This window comes from Carassius carassius, chromosome 10 (assembly GCF_963082965.1).
Source record: "Carassius carassius chromosome 10, fCarCar2.1, whole genome shotgun sequence".
In the NCBI taxonomy this organism is placed as follows: Eukaryota; Metazoa; Chordata; class Actinopteri; order Cypriniformes; family Cyprinidae; genus Carassius; species Carassius carassius.
In genome coordinates, this window is record NC_081764.1 from 9,900,325 (window position 1) to 9,924,142 (window position 23,818).

At 36.0% G+C, this 23,818-nt stretch overlaps 3 protein-coding genes, 1 long non-coding RNA gene and 1 pseudogene across 10 annotated transcripts in view; 3 read left to right on the top strand and 2 right to left on the bottom strand.

The window, feature by feature from the left end:
• Window positions 1–4,787, bottom strand: part of LOC132151738 (inositol 1,4,5-trisphosphate receptor type 1-like) — a 36,782-nt gene extending 31,995 nt beyond the window's left edge. For 5 of the 6 annotated variants that reach the window (XM_059560075.1, XM_059560072.1, XM_059560074.1 and 2 more), the window contains exons 1-3: window positions 4,659–4,787; window positions 2,890–2,998; window positions 2,045–2,115 (exon numbers count right to left, since the gene is read on the bottom strand). In XM_059560075.1, coding sequence (XP_059416058.1) covers window positions 2,045–2,115; window positions 2,890–2,981 — 163 coding nt within the window. In that variant the 5' untranslated portion in view covers window positions 2,982–2,998; window positions 4,659–4,787. Of the gene's footprint in view, window positions 1–2,044; window positions 2,116–2,889; window positions 2,999–3,497; window positions 3,593–4,658 lie in introns of all 6 variants that reach the window. The other variant, XM_059560071.1, reaches the window with a different exon arrangement.
• Window positions 4,788–6,836: 2,049 nt separating this feature from the next.
• Window positions 6,837–8,059, top strand: LOC132151276 (uncharacterized). Its single transcript, XR_009436359.1, has 3 exons — window positions 6,837–6,953; window positions 7,091–7,137; window positions 7,657–8,059. It is a non-coding gene; the product is annotated as an uncharacterized LOC132151276 (long non-coding RNA).
• A 455-nt stretch (window positions 8,060–8,514) lies between these two features.
• On the bottom strand, window positions 8,515–12,361 carry LOC132151277 (uridylate-specific endoribonuclease A-like). Its single transcript, XM_059559385.1, has 7 exons — window positions 12,190–12,361; window positions 10,354–10,504; window positions 10,070–10,269; window positions 9,315–9,428; window positions 9,128–9,234; window positions 8,858–9,000; window positions 8,515–8,744 (listed from the first exon to the last, which is right to left on the bottom strand). The coding sequence occupies exons 1-7, from the start codon at window positions 12,311–12,313 to the stop codon at window positions 8,630–8,632; spliced, it is 954 nt and encodes a 317-aa protein (XP_059415368.1). The 5' UTR covers window positions 12,314–12,361; the 3' UTR covers window positions 8,515–8,629.
• Window positions 12,362–13,129: 768 nt separating this feature from the next.
• On the top strand, window positions 13,130–15,666 carry LOC132151278 (elongation factor Ts, mitochondrial-like; annotated as a pseudogene).
• Window positions 15,667–17,368: 1,702 nt separating this feature from the next.
• On the top strand, window positions 17,369–23,809 carry LOC132151741 (myosin light polypeptide 6-like). Of its 2 annotated transcripts, XM_059560080.1 has the most exons (7): window positions 17,369–17,485; window positions 17,808–17,835; window positions 19,121–19,264; window positions 19,711–19,884; window positions 20,815–20,892; window positions 20,994–21,029; window positions 22,109–23,809. In XM_059560080.1, the coding sequence occupies exons 1-6, from the start codon at window positions 17,483–17,485 to the stop codon at window positions 21,020–21,022; spliced, it is 456 nt and encodes a 151-aa protein (XP_059416063.1). In that variant the 5' UTR covers window positions 17,369–17,482; the 3' UTR covers window positions 21,023–21,029; window positions 22,109–23,809. The 2 variants fall into 2 exon arrangements, with proteins under 2 accessions (XP_059416063.1, XP_059416062.1); XM_059560079.1 differs by lacking the exon at window positions 20,994–21,029 and having other exon boundaries at window positions 17,370–17,485.
• Window positions 23,810–23,818: the final 9 nt, after the last annotated feature.

Sequence of the window (23,818 nt, forward strand, 5' to 3'; positions counted from 1 at the left end):
AAAAGATGCAGCTCAGGTCCCTCCTGCAATAATGTTATGCTTGTTTATCTTCTGCCAGATTAACATTTTAAGTCTGATCTCTAGGAAATTAATGCATACCCAAAAAACATATATTCATGAAATTACAACCACATAAAACGAACTATCACATGCTTCCGTTTGCTTTGGAGTGTTTATATTTGAAGCAAATAATAGATTCCTCTCGATGGGGGACCACTGACCATCATACAATTATCTCTCCTCTCCTTCCCTTCATCACAGGCTCAAGCACATTGTGCAAGGTTTATTTATCAGCAGGGTTGAGTTATTGAGATAAATGCATTCGATAGAAAATAGATAAAAGTTAAAGGGCTAGTTCCCTATGTTGTTCAAAGAAAAAGTAATTAATGTAAATATGAATATACTAGTGTTAGCAAGGATGCATTAAAATGACCAAATGTGATAGTAAACATTTGTAATATTACAAAAGATTTTTTATTTTAAATAAAGGTTGATCTTTTGAACTTTCTGTAAATCAAAGAACAGCACAACTGTTTTTAACATTGATAATAATAAAAATGTTTCTTGAGCACCAAATCAGCTGATGATTTCTGAAGGATCATTTGACACTGGAGTATGGAGGTGTGAAGACTGGAGAAATGGCTGCTGAAAATCACAGGAATAAATTACATTTTAAATATATATTAAAATACAAAAAGTGAGTGAGTGAAGTGACATTCAGCCAAGTATGGTGACCCATACTCAGAATTTGTGCTCTGCATTTAACCCATCCAAAATGCACACACACAGAGCAGTGAACACACACACACACACTGTGAGCACACACCCGGAGCACTGGGCAGCCATTTATGCTGCGGCACCCAGGGAGCAGTTGGGGGTTCGATGCCTTGCTCAAGGGCACCTAAGTCGTGGTATTGAAGGTGGAGAGAGAACTGTACATGCACTCCCCCCAACCACAATTCCTGCCGGCCCGGGACTCGAACTCACAACCTTTCGATTGGGAGTCCGACTCTCTAACCATTAGGCCACGACTTCCCTGACAAAAACAGTTACCTTAAATTGTAATAGAATAAAATATTACAGTTATTTCTGTGTTTTAATCAAATTTGGTTACAGCAACCAATGGTGGTTGTCACTAATGCAAAAATGGCTTGTTTGACATTTCATGATGTGCAGAGTTTGTATATGCACATATAAGCACATATGAGTATGAAATTTAAGAGCTGTGATGGGAGGAAGATTAGCAATGAATAATGAAATAAATATGGTATAATATGATATTGTATAGCTGGCTTCAAGGGACTAGGAATATAGTGTAAAATTTATTTTAAAAATGTATTTAAATTTATTTTTTAATAGTCGCTGTATGCTTTTCCTGTGTGGAAAAAAAGCAGTTTGAACCTTCAAAACAAAGGTTCCACAGAAGAAATAATATCATATATGTTTTAAACAACATGGGGATGAGTAATTCATGACAGGATTTTCATTTTGGGACAAACTATTCCTTTAATATTCTGTAGCCAACTATTGATGGAAACCAGTACACATGATGTATAAATGCACTCACTCACAAACCTACTCCTGATGCAACTTCTCAATGTCACCAGCAGATGCATTCTGAGTGAAGTGGGGAGTTTAGGGCAGTCAGCCTCAGACACACACAATCTTGTAAGCAGCCTTTGAAGTACATTCATTTTTCAAGTCCTTCTACTAAGAAGATCTGCACTTTCTGTGTTGGTAACAATTTCCACAGCAAAATAAACCTCCACAGAAAAGGGATCAGACTGTTCTACACTGATTTATTTGTTCAACGATTTGTTTAATAATACAATAAAAGCTTTGGAATATAATGGAATAATAATTCCAAAGAATGTAGGATGACTTGCTAAATTAAGTGGTTTTTATTCAAATTACAGCCTTTTCTCTGGGGTATGTGTGACCTTTGACTTCAAAGTCCAGTTTAAGTAACAGAACTTCCTGTCTTAACTGAAAATAAACCAGCGAAACATCCACACAAACACATGCGCACACACAAACTGCTCACCCCTGAACTTCTTGGGTGGGTTGTTCAGGTTCCCTGCATCTGGTTGGACAACACATCGGTCATCAACCAACCTGGTTAAAACAAAAAAGAGTGCTACTCAATAGATGTCTGTACTTTTGGTTTGTCTGAGCATCTGCGAGTTTGAGTGAGTAAATAATGGTGTGCACTTGTAAGTGTGCGACTGTATTTAGACTTTTTTGGCCCAAAGCAGCAGCTTACTGGACATCATCCAAATTCCAAGATCAGTCAGCCAAAAACACAGATATTCACACACATACACAGGGTTAAACTGCTGACAGGTTATTATCTACACATCAAAGGTTAGCATTTAACCACAGCAAATTTCATGCAGTCTTGATCTTTAAAGCGTTAGATCATCCAAATATTATAGATTTGTGAAAATGTACTAATTTTCTTATCATTCCAAACCCTTTATTACATTGGTTTCTTCCAAGGAACACAATAGGAGGAGTACACAACATGGCCTCGCTCCCTTTGTTGCGTGTTCCCGAGGGCGGGGTTTAACTGGGTTTGTGACATAACGGACCTGGGAAGAAGCTTGTTGTAGTCCCTTACCAGCCGTTTTTTTAGTAAATGAATTTTTGGGGGTTAACTATTCTTTTAAGATTTTTGACAGTGGGGTTAACTTTGAGGAATTAATAAGAAAAGAGTGTCTGGACCTTTAACAAATAAGCTGGTTCTACATGTTAATCATTTATTTGCTGTAATGATCATCACTCTTTGAACAAATTCATTTTAAATGCTCTGCTCATAACATTCGCTAATCTGCTTTCAATAAAATTTTATGAAAATGTCATTTCAAACAACAATGTCAATCCACTCACCCTAGAGTGCTTATGAAGCCACTGGTAGAGCCTTCAGCATAAAGGGAGCAAACATCCCCAATGTGCAGGAAACTTGACATTTTATCCACCATGGCAACCACTCCACCACCTGCAGAGGTCAGAGGTTATGACAAGGTCTGTGTGCAGGTTTATCATTAAACAGACAAGCCTAACAGCAGTATTAACCATTAATAGACCTGTAGCTATTCGAAAGTAAAGCAACATATAGTATACATATGCATATACATATGTGTGGTTAGAAGTGTTATTCACTATAGTACATAATACAGAAGCCATTTCAAATAGAACATATAAAAAAAATATCAGCTCCGCAGAGTTCGATAATCAGAATTTTCCACAAAAACTAAGGAAGAATTTTCAAGTCTAGTCCAATTTAATGTCTTCAAAAACAGCATACTTGGCTTTAAACCACAAGCGGCTCACTGCATGAACTAAATAACAGCATGTGATTGGAAATATCAAATATTCAATAATCAGTAACCCATGATGTGAAGACAGACAAACAAGTTGAGGACACTAAAACTGATCTTCATTTTTTTGTTATTATAGTTTAAGCTGAATCCATTCTAAATATATATTATTATTACCTAATGCTTATATAGCATGGGCCTTTTCACATTGTCGGTTCCAATTCAGTTCATCCCCAAGTCTCACTCCTCCACTCAGTTTCGATCACCAGAAGCTGGCAAATTACATGTTGGCAAGTTAATTATTAATTTAACTGACTGGACAAGTCCAGTGCATTGGGATGCCACACTAAAAACATACATTCAGTGTCAAATTTGTAACTGGCAAAACATGCCAAAATGCTCAATGCTTATTTTTGCAAATAGCATCACACATTTTCAGTCTTAAATACTATACTATCCCTATTATCCCTGTGTTCATGTTAAAAATTGTGTTTATCCAACATATTAAGACCCAGCTGATAAGAAATTGGTTTACTGTAGAAACAAATTTTGTTATACTACAGTTCAATGTAACTCCCATGACGACTGTATCATCACAGTTTCTTCCTGTAAGTACTAGATTTGATTAACAAATCTTTAGCCAACCAAACCGTTAATATGCTGAGAGAGATAGGGAGAGAGAGAGATGTGCGGAGGAGGGTTTGCATGTGAATTTCTATCTACATACAAAGCAGAAAGCATACAAATACTGTTCTTTGTTTTACATGAAAATGTATGTATTTGTATTTATTGCATATATCTTATCTGATGCTGTTGCAAGCGTAATGCAGATTCTGTCCCATTTTATCTGTTGAACGTCAACAGATCGTCCGTCTTGACAACATAAACTTATTCAATTTTATACCCTTGTCAACAATGTCAACACACACACACACACACACACACACACACACACACACACACAAATAACACCAAACATGTACACATTAACTTTATCCAGCAAACGCATTTGAGAAAAGCAGAGTCATTTCATGAACTTCATGCACTTAATGCGATTAAAACTAACGGAACCAGACCTCTTGACTTCATCATAACACTGTTTGGATTAATACGTTAAACATTATAAACTATCAGCTCCGGCCAACTGATACACTTTTGGCTTCTTTTCATTTTTATCCTTCTTCATGCGAGTTTCTCATGGCAGTTTTTGTAACCTAGGGGCGGGTTCAGAAGGGCGCGCGCGATGCTCTCCCGCAGATAAGATAAATATTTAATGAACCATAATTCATAAACAAAACTCATAGTAGTCCATTTATTCTTGTGTAGTCACTCTCTCACCTCTCCCCGACGAAGTTGGAGCAAAAGTGTCCGCGGTATTTTCCCAAGTGTTTCGTCCTCTGTTTGAGAAAGTTATTATCCGGACTCTTCACAGAGTCCAGGACGGTCCATCGCCCCGATGTTCGTCTCTTTTCGGTTTGCCGAATGACTCTGTCACGATAGGATTCTGGGAAATTGTGTTTCAGTTGTACTACGTTCTGGTCACTTCAATATTCTGTGGCGTTCAAGAACTACAAGACCCAGAATTCCCCTTTGATTTGACTAAAAGTTTTTGTTCTTCTTGTGAACAGTCTATAGAGACTGTAAAGGAAAACTGCGTTTATTTATAGCCTAAATATGCAAAAAATGTAAGTAGGGGTGAGCGGGGAGTGATGCAACACATTTTGAAATAAAATCTGTGAAAAAGAGGGGTAACAAATTATGTCAACCTCTAATGCTGTTATCAGACCTTGTTGTAAATCTGCAGCTGTCCACATCAGAGCAGTCAAACCAAAATGCCTGGGGAAAAAAACTTTCAGAAGAGAGAACTTTAGAAATAAAAATATGTAATTTAAGGAGCAACAGACAATCTGTCCTAAAAAAAGATAATGTCCTAAATATAATAATTCCAGATGAAATGGACTGCTCTGTTAATGTATTTAATACATAATAAAAAATCAAGGTTAAAACACAAACAGTAAAATAATAATGATGTAATTATTATAGAGCAAGCAATAGCACTCAGACACTCATATATATATATATATATATATATACACACACACAACAAAAAGTACCAATAAGAATACCGGATCGATAAGCAGTATCAGTAAGAGTTATTAAAAAGTTAAAACCTTAACAATACCCATACCTAATTTTCACCAGCCATTACATCAGTCTTCAGTGTTACATGATCTTTAGGAAATACTTACAATTATTATTAGTAATGTTGAAAACTGTTTTTTTTCTGCTTAACAATCTATGATACTTTTTTTCAGGATTCTTTGATAAACAGAGAGTTTGAACAGCATTTCTAGAATTGGAAAATCTTTAATTTTTTTATTTTAATCTTTACTTTTTTTTCATTTATTATAAATGGAAATCTTTTTTGGCATTATAAATATATTTACTGTCACTTTTGATCAATTTAATGCATCTTGCTGAATGGAAATATTAATTTATTTTTTTACTTTTTTTAAACTTTCATTCTCCATACATTTGAATGGTAGTTTATCACCGTTCCCACAAAAATATTGATTCAACATTGATAATTATAAGAAATGATTCTTGAGCACTAAATCAACATATTATAATAATTTCTGAAGGATCATGTGACACTGAAGAATGGAGAAATAGCTGCTGTAAATCCAGCTTTACAATCACAGGAATAAATTACATTTTGAAATTAGATTAAATTAAATTATATTATCTTTAGAAAGAAAAAGTTACTTTAGACTGTAATAATATTTCACAATATTACTGTTTGTGCAGTCAATACCCACATGTGTGGGTAACACTGAATTGAAATGAATTTAAAGGGAGCTAAAGAACAGAATGTCTTGGAAAGACAAACATTTTTTTTTAATTAACTACAAATATAGTCAAGTAATGAGCCTGTCTCTTTGTGCCTCCATGAACTCTTGTTTTAGAAAAAGAGCTAGAGATCTTAATCTCCAAATGTAACCAAGATTTGCCAGAATGTGCATTTGTGCACTGCTGCTCTGGTGGTCACCAGTGAAAGGTGCAGACTGTGGACACTCAGAAGGACCAGATTCAACCACAGGTAATTAATAACTAAACAATACCACATGAGCAAGTATAGTGATTGCAATAAACACCAATCATACTGTATAATACCTGTGTAGAAGTTATATTATGAAACATAATCTCTGTTTTTTATCTAGAATAAATTACCCTGTGCTGCATGTGCCATGGAGTGATGCACAGGTGTACTGTGTGTGTGTGTTTTGTTCATTGTTTGTCCATTTTAATGTATTTTTAACATATTCTCTCTGCCACTATTAGGCTGCACCATGGGGGAAAAAAAACTAATGCCCAGAGGGCAGCACTATGCTAACTTGTGGCAGGGAGTTCTCCCTGTCATCGGTAACACAAAGAAAGACACAAAGTTGATTTATGTGTGTACTGGGTTTTAAATTCAGACAGGAGAAATTAAAGAACACTGACTGATTACCTGGTGTTATTTTGGCAGGTGATGTCATTTCCTGCCAGTGGCTTAGGGCTGCATGACATGGTGGGAAATGCATGGGAGTGGACAGCAGACTGGTGGAACGTGCATCACACTACAGAAGACAGGTACAACCCTGTGAGTCCAATTTGAGTCAACTATACACACATCCACACTTTAAAGTTCTTTCTTTAATCATGTAAGGCTGTTCATGCATTAAACCCTTATCCTTATGACTTATCCTTTTTTTCACAGAAAGGACCAGAAACAGGGACAGAGTCAGACAGAGTCAAAAAAGGAGGATCCTACAAGGTAAAACATACACTAAGCCATCTAATGTAGAACTGTCATAAGTACAGGGTTATTGAGGTGTGGGATATTTTATGTTACCTAAAATGCTTCTGTAAGTATACTACATTCAAAAGGTTTGAGTCAGTAAGATTTTTTTAAAGAAGTTGTTACTTTTATTTAGCAAAAAGGATTCAGTTGATTCAAAACTGACAGTAAAGTCATGTTTCAAAAGATTTCTATTTCAAATAAATGCTGCTCTTTTTCACTTTCTATTCATCAAGGAACCCTGAATATATTTGTATATATATATATATATATATATATATATATATATATATATAATGGTTTCCACAAATTAATTAAACCGCAAAGCTACTTTCAACATTGATAATAATAAGAATGGATGAATGTTAATTAAGCAAATCAACATAACAGAATGAAGATTTCTGAAGATCATGTTTCTCTCTATGCCTGATGCAGAAATGCTTATTCACACCTTTATAACATCCAAGCTTGATTATTGTAATTCTCTTTTTGCAGGGTTACCTGCAAATATGATTAAGAGGCTGCAATATATGCATTTAGCTGCTCGTGTTTTAACTTACACACCATCCCGCAGTTATGTTTTTATCTCAACCTATAAAGCAGTACATGGGGTGCCCCCGAGTATATTTGTAGTTTGATCACAGTGTCTACACCATCTGGGTCTCTCCGCTCTGCTGGTTTCTCTGACTCTGTACCAGCCTCATTGTAAACTCAATACTATGGGAGGTCATTCTCTTGAATTGCTCCCAGGTTGTGGAATTCTCTGCCTTTTCCAATTAGGAATGCTTCGTCTTTTGTTTGTTTTAAGAAATTACTCAAAACATGTCTCTTTAGTGAAGCTTTTAAGTTATAATCTTACAGTTGTTGTTGCCATTGTTATTATTGTGTTGTCATTGTGATTGTTATTATGGAGTATTGTTGTTTCTTTTATTGTTGTTTTATACTGTTGTAGCACCTTGAGAGTAAGAAAGGTGCATTACAAATAAAATTTATTATTATTATTATTATTATTATTATTATGTGACAGTGAAGAGTAATGTCAAATCTAGGAAGATTTTGTATTTTATGTAAATAAAGCCATTTGCAAGAGTTTGTTATTTGTTCTGTTCTTTTAATTATTATTGTAATTTCTTTTTCTTTTTGTAGTATAATTACAGAAGGTATTGAAATGTCAAGAATATGATTCTATCACAAATAATTAATTAGAAAATGGTTTTAAATCCAATTTAAAATGGAAATAAATTATATGTGAAATACAAGTTTGCTTAACAACAAACTAAAAGATAGACAATATTTTGACAGAGAGTGTGAAAGAATATTATTATGCATTAGTAAAAATACAGACAGGAAGGGTGTTTTTTGTATTCCTGTTTTATTTGGTCCAACATCAACTTCGAACAACCAGGAGAAGAATTAAGAGTTGTTCTGGTTGTGAGTCTGTTGATACTGATATTCAGATGACAGGGAATCATGGTGTGGCAGGGTAAGCAGAGGCAATGTACTTCTTTCCATCCCCATAGCTGCTGTTGTCCCATGTATAGGTCTGAATGCCCAGAGTCTGTCCTCCCAAACTCACATAACATCTGAGAATACAATCAAACAGATGAGCATTTCATGCAATGCATATATACATTTGTAGATTTACTGATATGACCAAAAATGAGTTTTATTTGATGAATGAATGTGCACAACTCACTTTTTGCCAGGGCGGGTGATGTAGCAGAGACTGTAGATAGCCAGATCAAATTCAGGACTACTACCAATAAAGGCAGAACCAACCTCTTTGAAATAGCCATCCCATTCAAACTGCATTCCTAATACATCAGGGTATGTACTCCACTGAAAGAGAGGAGAAACTTGTCTTTTACTAGATCAAAACTTCTAATACAGGTAGACATCCAGACTTTTAAAATGCATATTGTACTAGCACTGGTTTGTTTTGATTCACATGCTCATTGGAACTCACAGGGCCATCAAAGCTATGACTGTAGTAATTCAGGAGTCCCTGTTTCTCATTCAGATAAAACTGCAGCCAGTTGTGGAAACCAGACACCTTTCCACCCTTTATTTCCCCTGTTGACACACTGCACGTCAGCCAAAGAGAGATAAACAGCAGTCTGACAGCAAATCACATGTGGTTAACTCAGACTGACCTACAAAGATGTGCTCAAACCCGCTGGAGTCCAGTTTGCCACTAGATCGAGAGTAAAGACCAAACCACATCATCTTCAGATCCTGGATAAACTCGCTCTGTGATGAGTATACACCTAAAAAAACAGTGGCTTTTAAATTCAAATATTTTGCATAATCTATTTACGGTACATACAATTTTATAGTTTTGTGGTACATTAGACTATTTTTTTCTAGTAAAGAGTTTAGTATATAAGTAAAATATTAATACTATGTATAAAACAAAAATGTACACTGGCTTTCAGAAGTTTGGGATTGGTAACATTTTATTGAAAATGTTTTGCATTTTAAGCTCACCATGGCTACATTTCTTTGATAAAAATATGGTAAAAACTATAATATAGTGAAATACAATTATAATTCAAAAGCTCTTTTCTATTTTAATATATTTTAATATATAGGCCTAATTTATTACTGTGATGGCAAAGCTGATTATTTTCATCAAAAATCCTTCCAATATACTGATTTGCTCCTAACAAAAAACAGAATTGATCTGAAACAAAATCTTGAACATTATAACTGTCTTTACTGTCTCTTTTAAGCAGAGAATTGTAAACTTGCTAGATAAGTTTTAAATTCTTTCAAAATTATACTGCAACCCAAACCTTTGAATGGTAATGTGTAAATATATTGTATATATATCTAATCACATTATTTTTATACCACCAAGGTTACTAAAAATTCAAAAGGTCTGACATACCGTTAGAGTCACACGTACCTTTAGAGTGGAGGAAATTGTAAATCTCCCTGCCCACATCAGTGTTCATGGTCTGTTGGAGGAAAGTGTCCTGCTCCTGGACTTCCTGTGAGGGCACATCCTCCACTTCTCCTGTCACCCTTCTATAGTTGTCTAATAGATTCAGCAGAGCTTTATACGTGGGCTTGGAGAGCAAAGTACTACTCACTTGCTTGAACAATCTAAGAGAGAAAGAGTGCATCAGAATACATAATCACATGCATGTTTGGGTATATCAAGTATCTAGATATATCTGTGTGTCTTACGGGCGTGATGAGTGGTCATTCTTGGAGCCGGTCTCAGAAGAAGAGATCAGTGTCTGAGGTTCGATAACCAGCTCTGAGGCTGTGGCCCTGTTATGGTCTAATTTGTACAGCGTCTCGGACAAAGACTTGATCTCAGCATCAGAGACACTGGCTAATGCTTGGCATGGGAAATGGATTCATAAAGAAAGAGTTAGTGCTTGATGAAGAAAGACAAACCTGACAAAGTCTGAGCAAACTGAAAGAAAAAATATGAGAAAAACTGAAATAGTAATAACTGCAATTTATAGTTTCAAATTTCAACATTCAGTTTCTAAAATTGGAGCCAAGAAAATTATGTTAAATTACCAGTCAACATAAAATATTAATAAAAAATTATATAATATGAAAATAAATAAATAGATGACAGTTCCTTTTGTCTGAATGTTATTGTTGTCACAGTGTCTGGGTTGTGTTCCCTGGGTTCCCACTAGGTGTCCTCAGTTCCCACGGTGTTTATCATATTATCACTTCCTGTCTCCTTATTTGGTCACCTTCCTCCTTGTTAAGTTAATTGATTGTTTCCCCACCTGTCTCCTGTTTCTGGACAGATCGGTGTTACGGAAAACACAGGAGAGAGAACCAATTGCGAGTACGTCTTTAATAAGGGGTAATCCAAAGAGAATACACAGTCCAGGCATGAGTCGTAACCAAAAACATCCATCCAAACATAAACCAAACGAAGACAAGGCAAGGGCAAGAACTGACAGACATGAATTAATGTTCAACATTAAACAAGGACTCCGTGACTAAGACTCAGACAGACCAGGTATAAATACACAAAAGGATTATGGGGAAACAGGAGACAGGTGGGGAAACAATCAATTAACTAAACAAGGAGGAAGGTGACCAAATAAGAAGACAGGAAGTGATAATATGATAAACACCGTGGGAACTGAGGACACCTAGTGGGAACCCAGGGAACACAACCCAGACACTGTGACAATTGTAAGTGTTCTTAATACAAATAACTCAACTGTGATTAATTACATAATAGGAAATATGGTGTTTAATATTTTGGAAAGAGTTTTGAGATTAACAAAGGGTGTGAAGCTATAGAAGTGGACACAGCTGAGTTTCATGCCACTTTCGGGATCCAAAATAAACAAGACTCAGGGTCACTGAGTAACCCCCTAATATTAACAACTAAATCTTTCTCCTATTTTATATAAAATGCTGATTTGCCCCATGTGACTCAACAGACCTTGAGGACTGTACAGTATATTAAGAGACAAATAAAAACAGTTTGTGCCTTTTGTCTAATTGAACACAGACAAGGAGTTTTGAACTATATTTGTTAATCAACAAACTCCAGTCTGGCTTGACAGAACAGCAACTTTTAACTTTACTTTAGCTTTTACATACAAGACCCGCTACTTAACTACTTTTTTTTTTAATCCTACCTTGTTAAACCTACACTCTCAAAAAATAAAAGGTACAAATTAAAAAGTACTAACATACTCTTTAGGTACTAATATGTAATATGTACTTTCATGGTACTAACATGTACTATTTAAGGGTAAATGAGGTACAAAGATACCCTTTTCCCTCTGTACTTGTACCACCCAACTGACAGCTTTGTATCTTTTTTTTTTTTTTGAGAATGTATTTGTTCTGATTTTGTTGACCCTTTGACACTACATATCTAATGTTTTACAGATTTACCACCCAGAGGCATGTCAGTACCCCATTATTTGTACTAGTTTTAAAGCTTGATAATACTGAGTAAAACATAGAACAATTAGACACAAGGCACAGGATTTAAGGATATTTGGGTATGAATAATTTGGAGGAACTTACCACTGCAGCCCTGAAAGATCAGGGTGACGGTGAGAAAGAGAATCAGGGTGAGCTTCATTATGGACTTTAGACGATCCAGACGTACAAACTGCAGATTAAGAGTTTGGTTTTTATACCATCTCATATCAATAAAGCCTTATAGGGGACTCCTCCCATGCACCAAAACATTCTGTTGTGATGATAACTAATATTTAATAATACATTACCATGTGACTCGTCTTGCTACGTTGCTATGATGATAAAGGTCATTTTGGGAGTGGTGAGACGGTTAAAAATAGGAAGTTGATAATAAATAAAATCAAATCAAAAAAATGTCTCTTTTTCAGTCAGCTGGTCCAAAATCTATCCAGTTTAAAGGCTCTAGGAATGGTAGACATCTGGTAAAAAAAGATGAATATAGTATTTATAAAGAATACTCTGCATTTAATACAATATGTATACTCTCCTGAAATCATGAACTAATCCACAGCAAGAATGTGTTCTTGGCAAGAAAGTATTCTGTATGTTTCTATGCGCAAACAGTCAAAAAGACCAGGTGGTAGCATTCACACTGCAATCGCAATACTTTTGTCAAAGGTTTTTATCTCCACTTGTGTTGGTGCTGAGCTGACACATGTTCTCACTCTTTTTGAAGTGTGGATTTGTTTTTCCCCATATTTTCCTTTGAGTCAGTTTTAATGTGCATTCCAATTTCGTTAGGCATTGTTATTCTTGTTCTTTTCATGTGTTTATAATGAGTTACACTGTTCCCTCTGTTCTTCAGTAAGCTGTAGTTTAAACTCCTGTGCAGTAGATGGAGCTTCACATGACTCCTGAACTGTCTTCAGTTTGACCTTTCTCTCTCTCTCTGAAAGCGTGCTTCTGCTTCACTGACATGCCTGCCAGTTACTGATGTCAGGAAGCCCTAGTCCCATAGGTTAGTCCAGAGGAAGATATAGAAATGGCTTTGTATTCTGTATGTCGATATGCAAGGACAGAAGTAGTCAAGGGCTTGACTCATTTGTCACATTTCGCACTCTAATGTTGTAATGATTTTGACTAGGTACTTCAGATGCTCTCTGAATGGCAGTCTGATATGAAATATTTGGCTTGTTATTCAAATAAAGGCGATTGTGAATAACAGATGACAGTATATCGGTTTCCATACGGCTGTCACTGTGTAATGCTCTGTGGCACCATTAAATCATGTGTCATATTGATTAATAATATGTTGTTCATAGGGATGTCTCACACAGCATGTTCAGTCTCTCTACACCAGCTGCCCGAGTTTAGCAGCAGATAAAGCACTTCTCCTGAAATTACGAAAATCTACGGGCTACACCTTCATCAACTGCAAAAAGGCACTGGAGAAATGCAAAAATGATGTTACATAGGTGGGACCGTCCACTATTTTCTGAACATTTTTAAAAGCTGGCTGTAAAAAGAAAGGAGGATCCTATGCAATATATTTTCATGTCACCATCACATTCTCCCCATGCAATCCAAAAATTAGCCATATACTCGCTGTCATAGTCCTAAAAGTTAACCAGAAAAAAAGATATTAGTTTTAATTGATTAAAAGTCTCTAACTTTCGGAAATACTGAACAAAAGTAGTTGCAAAAACAGCTAAAAATGCCCCTATTCACTTCCATTTTAAGTGCCACTTCTTTTAAGTAGTGAAATTAAAAGACTAAAAACGAAATTCTGTAAATATAAATTATAAATTGTGTGTTAAACCCACAATATTCATATTTCTTTTAATTTCAGTACTTGAATTTTAAACCCACTGTATTTTTTTAACTGAAATGTTTCTAACAAGGTGCTATGTATCAATTACTAGTCATCTGATTTGTCAAGCACAAACAGTAAACTCATATCCTTGTCATCATCTTTGTTTGTGTGTGTGTGTGTGTGTGTGTGTGTATATATATATATATATTATTTATGCAATTTAGATGTGCATAAAATATGGGTGTGCAGCCACAAAAATCTGTACATGGTAAAGATGAGCTAATTATGATTTGCTAAATCTTATGTTTGTAGGCAGAAAGCTGGCTGCATGAACAATCCAAAAAAGAGGGCTGGAGCAAAGCGAGTAAACTTGAAAGTCGGAAAGCCAAGGAAGGGCTGATCGGTCTCCTTTTGGGTCACATGGTTGAAGTATGCTAACATGTCATTCTTACCACACAGTGTGTAATTGGTCACCAAAATGACGCAGTGTGATTGAACTAAAATCTATGTATTATTTTCAGGTGAACTGTGAGACAGATTTTGTTGCGAGGAATGAGAAATTTCAACAATTGGTAAAGGATGTTGCTTTGTCAATAATGGCTCATCACAGCTGCAAAAAACAGACAGGGTATATTAAGGTACATGCCCATGATTGGTATTTTCAGAAAGGTATTTCTTCCACACCTTCTGTAAGCTCTGACTGCTGATCTGTTCTCCGATTCAGAGTGTGCTGTCTTCTGAGGATATTAGTCAGCTCCACGTTCCTGAGGGACCCTCACTGGCAGATCAGATAGCCTTGACTGTAGGTGAGACAAACCATGATAGATTTATAATATTACACAAAATATCTCCTTCAAATAAATGCTGTTCTGTCTGTTTATCATATAATCCTGGAAAATGTTAAAATATTGAGCATTGTAAACAAGATATGTTTCTTGAGCAGCAAATAAGATTGATTAGGATCATGTGACAGTAAAGACTGAAGTAATGGCTGCTGAGAATTTAGCTTTGCCATCACTGTAATAAATTCCATTTTAAAATATATTAAAACAGAGAACTGTTATTTTTAATTGTAATTATATTTCACAATTATACTATTTATACAGAATTTTTAATCAAATAAATACAGCCTAGGTGAGCATAAGAGACTTCTTTTAAAAACATCAGAAAGTCTTACTGACCCCAGACTTTTTAAGTCTGTATTGTACAAAGAATTATATAATTACATGATGTGACTTTATCTTCACAACATGAGATTTATGGCTTGTAAGCATTTTCAGCACACCCTGTCTATTGTCTACCTCCTAATAATTAAATATAATAATAATTTTTTTTCTCATGTTTAGTATTCTGTTTTTTTCCCCTTTCAGGGCGATTAGGTGAAAACACTGGCATGCGTCGTGCTGTATCACTTGCTGTGCCCTGTGATTGGCACATTGGCTCATACGTACATGGAGCAGTTCCCGAGCAGGTTGGCATTAAGATGGGGCGCTATGGATCGCTAGTTGTGTTTCAAGGTGGACCAAAGGAAGGCATGGATGCTCTGGGAAGGAAGCTGGGGCAACATATAGTGGGTGAAGCACCTGTTTCTCTTGGCAACATGGACGATATACCATGTGGTGAATCTGAGATGAGACTTTTGCCCCAGACCTTCCTCCTAGATCCCAAATATACTGTGGGACAGTACCTGACTCTACAGAACGCACGTGTGCTAGGCTTCATACGCTTCCAGTGTGGAGAGAGCACCAGTGAGGATGAGTGAACAGAGCTGTCTGAGTGAGAAAATATATTTCCTTAAAGGATGAACTTGTGAAATTTGTCTCATCAGCATGGTTCAAAATCATATTTTTAATAAAATGTACAAAGATTACTATACATCTTTTATTTATTATTTTTTTTGTAATTTTAACCAAAAACAGGATCAGATCATATCCATATCTCTGCATGCATCCCTCAACAAAAAATCTAGTTAAATCATGAAATGAATTAAGAAAATGAATTGTAAAGTTTGACATTATTGTTTTGTCACTGACCTTTTACTGGTAAAAAAAAAAAAAAAAACACCTTCTGACCTCTTGTGCTGGTTCTGTGCCATCACAAAAAATAAATGTTTTACGATCTGAAATACTGACCTGGACAAGTGTCTATGTAGACACAGTCTAATCTAGTGCTTTACTGCCACCTACTGAGTTTATTTCACTAGAATAATTGTCTGTTCATTCTAATGTTCTTAATGTGCTAACCACCCATCTTGACTGATTCTTTAGTGCCATCTAAAGGAGTACAAGAAGAATGTGCATATTTTTAACTTTGATCTGTTCAGAAGATATCAAAAAATATTTTAGAAACATGGATTGGAATCAGTGGCAATTACATTATTGTGATTTAAAAAAAAAAAAAAAACCTGGTTACGATCATACAACTTATATTTTAAAAGTCAGTTCTGTGGGCCACCTTGCTGGAAAACTAAAACCATGTCAACTCTGGTATACCTGGTCCAGCATCTCTTTAGATGCCATGCAGAAATAACTAGAACAAATAATTCTATATTTGCAGAGCCTTCTTGACAGTAGCAGTGTGTACATGAATGTTTATTTTCATTTCTTTTTTAAGATACATGATATCCTTGTCTGAAAGATATGCTGTTGAACATTATGGCAGTGTTTTGTTTGTTTGTTTGTTTGTTTTCAGCTATAATCATTATACTCTTAAAAATAAAGGTTCTTTATTGGCCTTCATGGTTCAATGAAAACATTTAACATTCATGGGACATTTCCATTGCAAAAAAAAAAAAAGGTTCTTTATAGTGGAAGAAGGTTCTTTAGATTTTGAACATTTTCTTCACACTAAGAAAAAGTTGGTAAAGAAATACATGTTTTAAGAACTGTTCACTGAAGTTTCGGTTCTGTACTGTTCACTGATGTCACTATTACTTTAGGAAATCATCAAACTAAATATAATAATAATTATAATAGGACTAAATAATAGACACTAATCATAAAAAATAAGATAAGTATATTATTGTTATAAATAAAATGTACTGTAAAGTAAAAAAAATATATATGATGAAAATTATAATTTAATTTTACACTAAAAGTTATTAATATTATTATTAATATTTCGATGAATTCTGCAGCAGCCCCATTTAGTTATTTGGATTTTACATTCGAATTAGCTTATCATCTGTAGCCAAAACAGTAGGGCAGGCAGCTACCACGCCGAGGTCATGGCTTCGATTCTCTGGGAGTCTGAGACAGTACAAGAACTGATCAAATGTGTACGTTGAATGCAAGTCGCTTTGGCTAAACTTAAGTGTCTGCCAAACGCTTAAATGTTTATGTGCACACCAATCGACACCCCCCCCCACCACCCCCCGTTTACGGTATTCAAAGTTTCTACAACTGCGCATATAATATTGACACACCGGTAATGACAGTAAAGGGAAAGCAGCGCCCTTACTATTTGATTGGCATCGAGATGACATGACGTCATCGTGAATATAGCGGTGTAGCAGAGAGTGTGCGCCCATACTGTAATTCACACAGCGCTCGTGCCGACGCTCCATCCTCAATAACTGCAGTCATGGTAAGTACACTATGATAGACAGCGCTCATTTCCACTATAACGCAGGCAACGCCTATTAGTAATGCAGACGGTAGGTTTACCAATATTGCTGCCAATATGGACTTAACGTTAATACCCCAATCATCATAAGGCATTTAAGCCACTAAGCTCTGCTCTCAGTCCAATATCTCACGCCTTTAATATTCAAAAATTGCTCTGAGTGTTTTGTTTCGTAGGATAATCTTAGAATCCTTAGAATATTATTGGAATAATATCAAATCCAATGCATCTTCTGTTTTAACGCTGATCTTCTCTATTGCCCTTTTTATCCTGGCATGGACAGTCTGACTTCACAGAGGACCAGATCTGTGGTGAGTAATGAATACTGACTATTTAAATATGGTGATGTTATGAATTCGACGTGGTTATATAGTTGCGATTGTTTTGCCGATTATTGCAAAATAAACGTAGGCCTGCACATCAGTTAAACTGGCTGACAGATGTGCAGTCGATGCTTAGCTCTCAGATGGGCTTGATATGATGTACATGCTTGTGTTCGCTGTACCTAATGCCACAATGTAACAGAAAAATAAGAAGGTGTCTTTTGTTTTAAATTTTGGTGCTGACATACTGAGATTGAAGTGCAGGCAGTTTACAGATGCGTCGCGTTTGAAGGACCGGTGTTAGAACACCGGAAACTGCTACTATAATACAGTAATAATAAAATGAGCTGTTTCACAAATATTTTAGCAGTTTTTTTTTTCACCTGATAGGTCGAAACAGCAGCTGCACAAAGCTCCAGATTTAAAACATTTAGTGATCACAAGGCACTGCCTGGAATCATCTCACTGACATAAATCTTTTGAATCGGTTCACTGAAAAGATTCACTCACTGTGACTCGTCCGTGACCCGTTTGCAGGTTATATTTTACAGAGTGCATCTTGTAAGTGCGTGGTGTACAGTGTTCATATTCCTGTCGATGTAGTGCTTGTTCTCTTTTCTGCCCATATATGGTTAATCACAGTAAGTAAGTATTTGTGTAAGTATTTGTGTGTGTGTGTGTAGTTTGACTCGGGGCGGCCCAGGAAGCATCGCATTCCTGTAAGTGAAGTGACATTCAGCCAAGTATGGTGACCAATACTCAGAATTTGTGCTCTGCATTTAACCCATCCGAAGTGCACACACACACAGAGCAGTGAACACACACACACACACACACACACTGTGAGCACACACCCGGAGCAGTGGGCAGCCATTTATGCTGCGGCGCCCGGGGAGCAGTTGGGGGTTCGATGCCTTGCTCAAGGGCACCTAAGTCGTGGTATTGAAGGTGGAGAGAGAACTGTACATGCACTCCCCCCACCCACAATTCCTGCCGGCCCCGGACTCGAACTCACAACCTTTCGATTGGGAGTCCGACTCTCTAACCATTAGGCCACGACTTCCCTAAGTCGCTCTGCCAAGCGCTATGATAGTGATCTTAAAGCCTCAAGCAAGAACTAGAAGCCTAATGGTTTTATATTAATATGTTCTTGTTGCTTTAGAATGAATCACATGCATTTTTACTCATTTTCATTTTCAGTCCACATAACTACAAATAATTTTCTGCATCATTCGCCTAATGCATTTTCTCACTCTCATTCTCTCGCTAACAGAGTTTAAGGAGGCCTTCCTCCTGTTTGACCGAACAGGAGATGGGAAGATCATGTACAATCAGTGTGGGGATGTGATGCGTGCTCTGGGGCAGAACCCTGTCAATGCGGAGGTCCTTAAAGTTTTGGGAAACCCCAATAATGAAGGTCAGGCCTGTCTTTGGTTTCTGTGACTTCTGTGAGGTATTATGTGCTTAAAATATGCATTTTTTGACTTGTTTTAGAACAGGAAATTATATTAATATTTAATGTTGTCAGTATATGTAAGGTTGAATCATGCCAGATTTATTGACTGAAAATAGCAATGTTTGAAAGCCTTGGTTCTGTTCATTCAAAGGGATAGTTCACTCAAAAAGGAAAAAAATCTTGTAATTTATTCACCCTCATGTTGTTCCAAACCCAGATGTCTGTTACTTCCCCTGATCAATAAGCTACATACTGCTGTATAAGTAAAAAAAAAAAAACCTTTAATCAGTCTAAATGCACTCATGTGTCTGTATTCTCCGCAATTATCATTTTTGGCTCACTTCTTAGAGTGTTAAGATGTTGGAATGAATGAAAATAAGAGTGATTTTTAATGTCCTTTTTCTCAGATATGAACATCAAAATGCTGGACTTCGAGCAGTTCCTTCCCATGCTGCAGGCCATCGCTAAGAACAAGGATCAGGGTTCCTTTGAGGACTTTGTGGAGGGGCTGCGTGTGTTTGACAAAGAGGGAAATGGAACGGTGATGGGCGCTGAGCTACGACATGTCCTAACTACACTGGGTAAAGAGTCACTGCCTCTTTTAGAACGATATTACAATACAGTACAATACTATCTTTCTTTGATTCTTTTCAAAGTTTCTTCAACTTAGCAAGCATCTTAGAATGTTTATTTTTTTCAGTTATTGTCATCTTTAACTGAGAAGGCTATTCTTTTTAAAACTGCTTACACGTTAGCATACTTTTAAAAGGAACAATTAGGATGGAAATAATATGGTGCAAAAGAAATTGCTTAAGTGCCAACTGAATATAAGGTTTTTAGACACTAATTTGGGTTTTAATTGCAATTCAATGAAAATGCACAATATTATAGTTTGAATTTATATTAAGTGCAATTAGCTGATCTTTAGAGTTTTTTTATTTGACCCACTTAAGTAGGTGTTTGTTATTACTTCTTTTGTCTTTAAAATATGGTTAAAGTGTGCTTTTGCATTTATGGAAATCTAATCTGTTATGTTATTTCTATTGGAACATTTGTAATGATAAAGCTGCAATGAAGTACATTTAAAATATATTAACTTAAAATGTAGTTCTGAATAACTCACTACAGTTAAAAGTATAATGAAGTACTTTACAAGTACTTTAGTATGTTAGTCAACACCTCAAATAATTGTCCATCTGTAATTCTTGATTTAAAATGTACCTTAAAGAGAACGTTTTGATTTGACGTTATTACAGTGTACTTAAGTGTAGAAGATTTTCATGAGTGTTTACACTTAAATGGCATTTTATTTAATATATTATCTGCAAGTACAGTTTTATTTTAAATATATAGTTTTAAGATTTGAATTTGTATCGAATTACACTTTTTGGTGAATAAAATATCACTCCTTTCAATCCCAAAGAGTCTAAACGGCAACAGATTGTTCGGAATAATGTTCTTTTGAAAACAGAGTGAAGAATTTGATGCAGCTTGCCCGTGTTTTATGATAGGTGAGAAGATGACAGAGGAAGAGGTGGAGACGCTGCTGGCAGGACATGAGGACGCTAATGGCTGCATCAGTTATGAAGGTAGAACGGTCACAAATGGGCCTTTTTTTCTTCTCTGAACATCAAGACTACAGCAAAAGTTTTGAAGTCCATGTTTAATCCATTTGCTTTCCTTCTGAAAGCATTTGTACGCCACATTATGGCTGGTTGAGGAGAGGGTACGGATGGTCCTCTGTTTGTTTTCAATTATTCTTCTCTCCTGCAGCTCCCTCTCTACTGCGTCCCCTGGCTGTAGCGTAGCATGTAGCATTTCTGCATGTGCATAGGCGTCTCCTGAATCCCACTGTCACCATGAAGATGCTAAATTTGCTGGTCACCCTGATGCCCAATCCCCCCCCCCCCCATGATTCATATCTTTTTGTAAAAATGACTGTCTCTCCTAAATCTCTGCAGTGTGTACGTAACCATTGAGTGTATAGAAGGCTAAAACGGTGCCAGTGTAGTGGATTCGGGCTGAGTTGAAAGTACAAATTTCTCGATTTTAGTCATTATCTCATTTTGTTGAACCCATAACGTTTATCAAATCTTTTGGTCTATACTGTTTTCAGCTGAAGCGTGAACAAATCATCTATCATGGAAAGATGTCAATAAAACAGCTTGTAAACAATGTCACATAATGTTACATTTACCGTTGAAAAGCTATTATTTGACCTTTAATATTATAGTAATGTACCAAGTTGACAGGGTTCTCTGTATAGTTTAGAGCATTAGTTATGAGAGGTTTATCCTTTAGGAAAATTGATCAAAGTTATTCAAGATCGATATTTAATCAGATTCCAAGCTTGTGAATTGTGATCGAGTCATGAATTTTGTGTAAACATCCAGCCCTATCTTTTATAGAATTGCTGTTACGTTAGGAGGCTTTGTAAAGAGGTGTATTGTTGGTTCTAGTTTCCAGTCCCATTACATTGCTGTTCCTGCTTTCTATCTGTTCTCCCCATGCCTTTATAAGGTATGCTAACTCATTCTAATTTTCTTTAGGCCTGGACAATCTCTTTTCCTGCCCTTTTCCTTCAAATCATCCTGGGGCTTCTGCATTTCAGCTCCTGTTGTTGCAGGGAAATGTTACTGAGCTACACATGAAGTCTGTTGTTTTAGTACGATCTGTGGCTGTTGTGGGTCTAGAAGTATCTAGAACTTAACGTGTAGTGTCCATGGCAACATTTGCTGATCTACTGTGTTGAATTTTCTTGGATCACTGCCTCATACTTATTCTTGTTTTTTCTTTCTTCTACAGAACTCGTAAGGATGGTCATGAGCGGTTGAAGAAATCAAACACATTTATTTAATTTTTGTCCGTCAGACCCCCCATGTATGTGATTTTTCATTTCAATTCTAGCTTATTTTTTTTCCTTAAGTGCCTTTTATCATATTTCTGGAGAATTATGGCTCATTTCATTCCAAAAGCTTCCACTGGTGTTCATAGGTTTGCTTGAATACCTCCCATTCAGCCATTCATTCCAGCAGTTAATGTATTCAGCCCCTGTTTGTCTTAAACTGTGAGGGACATTTTGATTGGCTCTTAATTGTAGTTTTTTATTTTTTTTATTTTTTATTAACCTATTGTCTAAATGTTTGTAAGTCATTTGACATCCCTCTTTATTGTCTGCTATGTGTCATAATAAATATTCCGAGTGATCTTTGATTTAGTTGATTTGTGTGTGTCAGAGCTGTGAGTGTGGGTGTACTGTATGTGTGTGGGAGTATGGGTTGCCTTGTAGGGCATTGTTGTACCAACCACTTCCATTTAAGTATAGTTAACTCTCTCCCAGTACACATAATACAAGACAATGCCAAATTAGGAGTATGAGAAGGTTTGAATGTGCTGGCTGGGGAAACTCTCATTGCCTACATATTTTAGTGGTCCTGTGTTCAGGAGACAAGTGGACTCACTAAACAAAACTTAAAGGACTGTTTAGATATTGATGGTATCTAAAAGAACACCTTGTATTCTTCAACCACAGCACATTGCAAGTGTGAGGGAGCATGCTAACAGAAAGAAACTCTTCTGAACGGCTGTTGTGTGGTCCATAGTGTTGCATAATACCCTTTTTAAACTTGGTCAATGAACGTCGATTGTGACTGGCTGTCAATGTTTACTTTTTTTTATCATCCATTATTGATCTGATGGTGATTGTAATGTCATCTGTCGTTATTGTTAAGGCCTGTTCATACCACACCATATAACAATAATAAGGAAGCCTGTTTCAGCTACAGAATTAAAGAGATATAAACAGAACTGTGAGGAAAAAATATTTTGAGATATGAATTCCGATTCATTTTCTCGCAATGGTGAGTTTATATCTCATAATTATGATTTATTATTCCACAGAATATCCGAAAAGCTGTTATCTGTTATAGCTTTTCAGATATTCTATTCTATCCTTTACAGATATATCTATTATCTGTAGATTATATCTAGCCTATTGTTTACGTCTTGCAATTATGTTTTTGTTTCCACCACAGATTAAAAAATAAAAAAGGGAGTTGCAAATCTTTCTCACAATTCAATTCAATTTCTTTTCTTTCTTTTTTTCACAAATGCGAGTTTGACTTGAACAAGTTTGAACCTTTAAAGCAGCAGAAGACAGAGCTGCACATAATAATAAGAATAAGATCATTATCATGTGCTGGTGTGGATGCTAACAGTTATGTTTTTAGTTATCATTCTTGGTGTTTTTTTTGTTTAGTTTTTTTCAGTCTGAAATATAAATATTGCCAACTAGTGAATGAATGACATTCTTCTATTCAAAATCTTGAAAGGATAGTTCACGCAAAAAAATTAAAATTCAGCATCATACTCTCTCTCATGTTGCTCAAAACCTATGATTTTATTTGAATGGAAAGTACAATGTTTAAGTAAGTTGTTACAATGAAAGTGGGAAGTGACTATGTCTGTGAAGCTCCAAAAAGATCAAATAAACTCCAAAGGTAGTTACGGCTCGTG

What these genes read in the sequence shown, in the direction of transcription:
- LOC132151277 (XM_059559385.1), bottom strand. Translation starts at nt 12,313, where the DNA reads ATGAGATGGTATAAAAACCAAACTCTTAATCTGCAGTTTGTACGTCTG. An exon ending in CAATTTCCTCCACTCTAAAG is followed by an intron (nt 9,429 to 10,069) that starts GTACGTGTGACT and finishes CTGTTTTTTTAG; the next exon opens with GTGTATACTCATCACAGAGC. An exon ending in GTTTGAGCACATCTTTGTAG is followed by an intron (nt 9,235 to 9,314) that starts GTCAGTCTGAGT and finishes GTGTGTCAACAG; the next exon opens with GGGAAATAAAGGGTGGAAAG.
- LOC132151741 (XM_059560080.1), top strand. An exon ending in CACAGAGGACCAGATCTGTG is followed by an intron (nt 17,836 to 19,120) that starts GTGAGTAATGAA and finishes TCTCGCTAACAG; the next exon opens with AGTTTAAGGAGGCCTTCCTC. An exon ending in TGGCTGCATCAGTTATGAAG is followed by an intron (nt 20,893 to 20,993) that starts GTAGAACGGTCA and finishes TCCTTCTGAAAG; the next exon opens with CATTTGTACGCCACATTATG.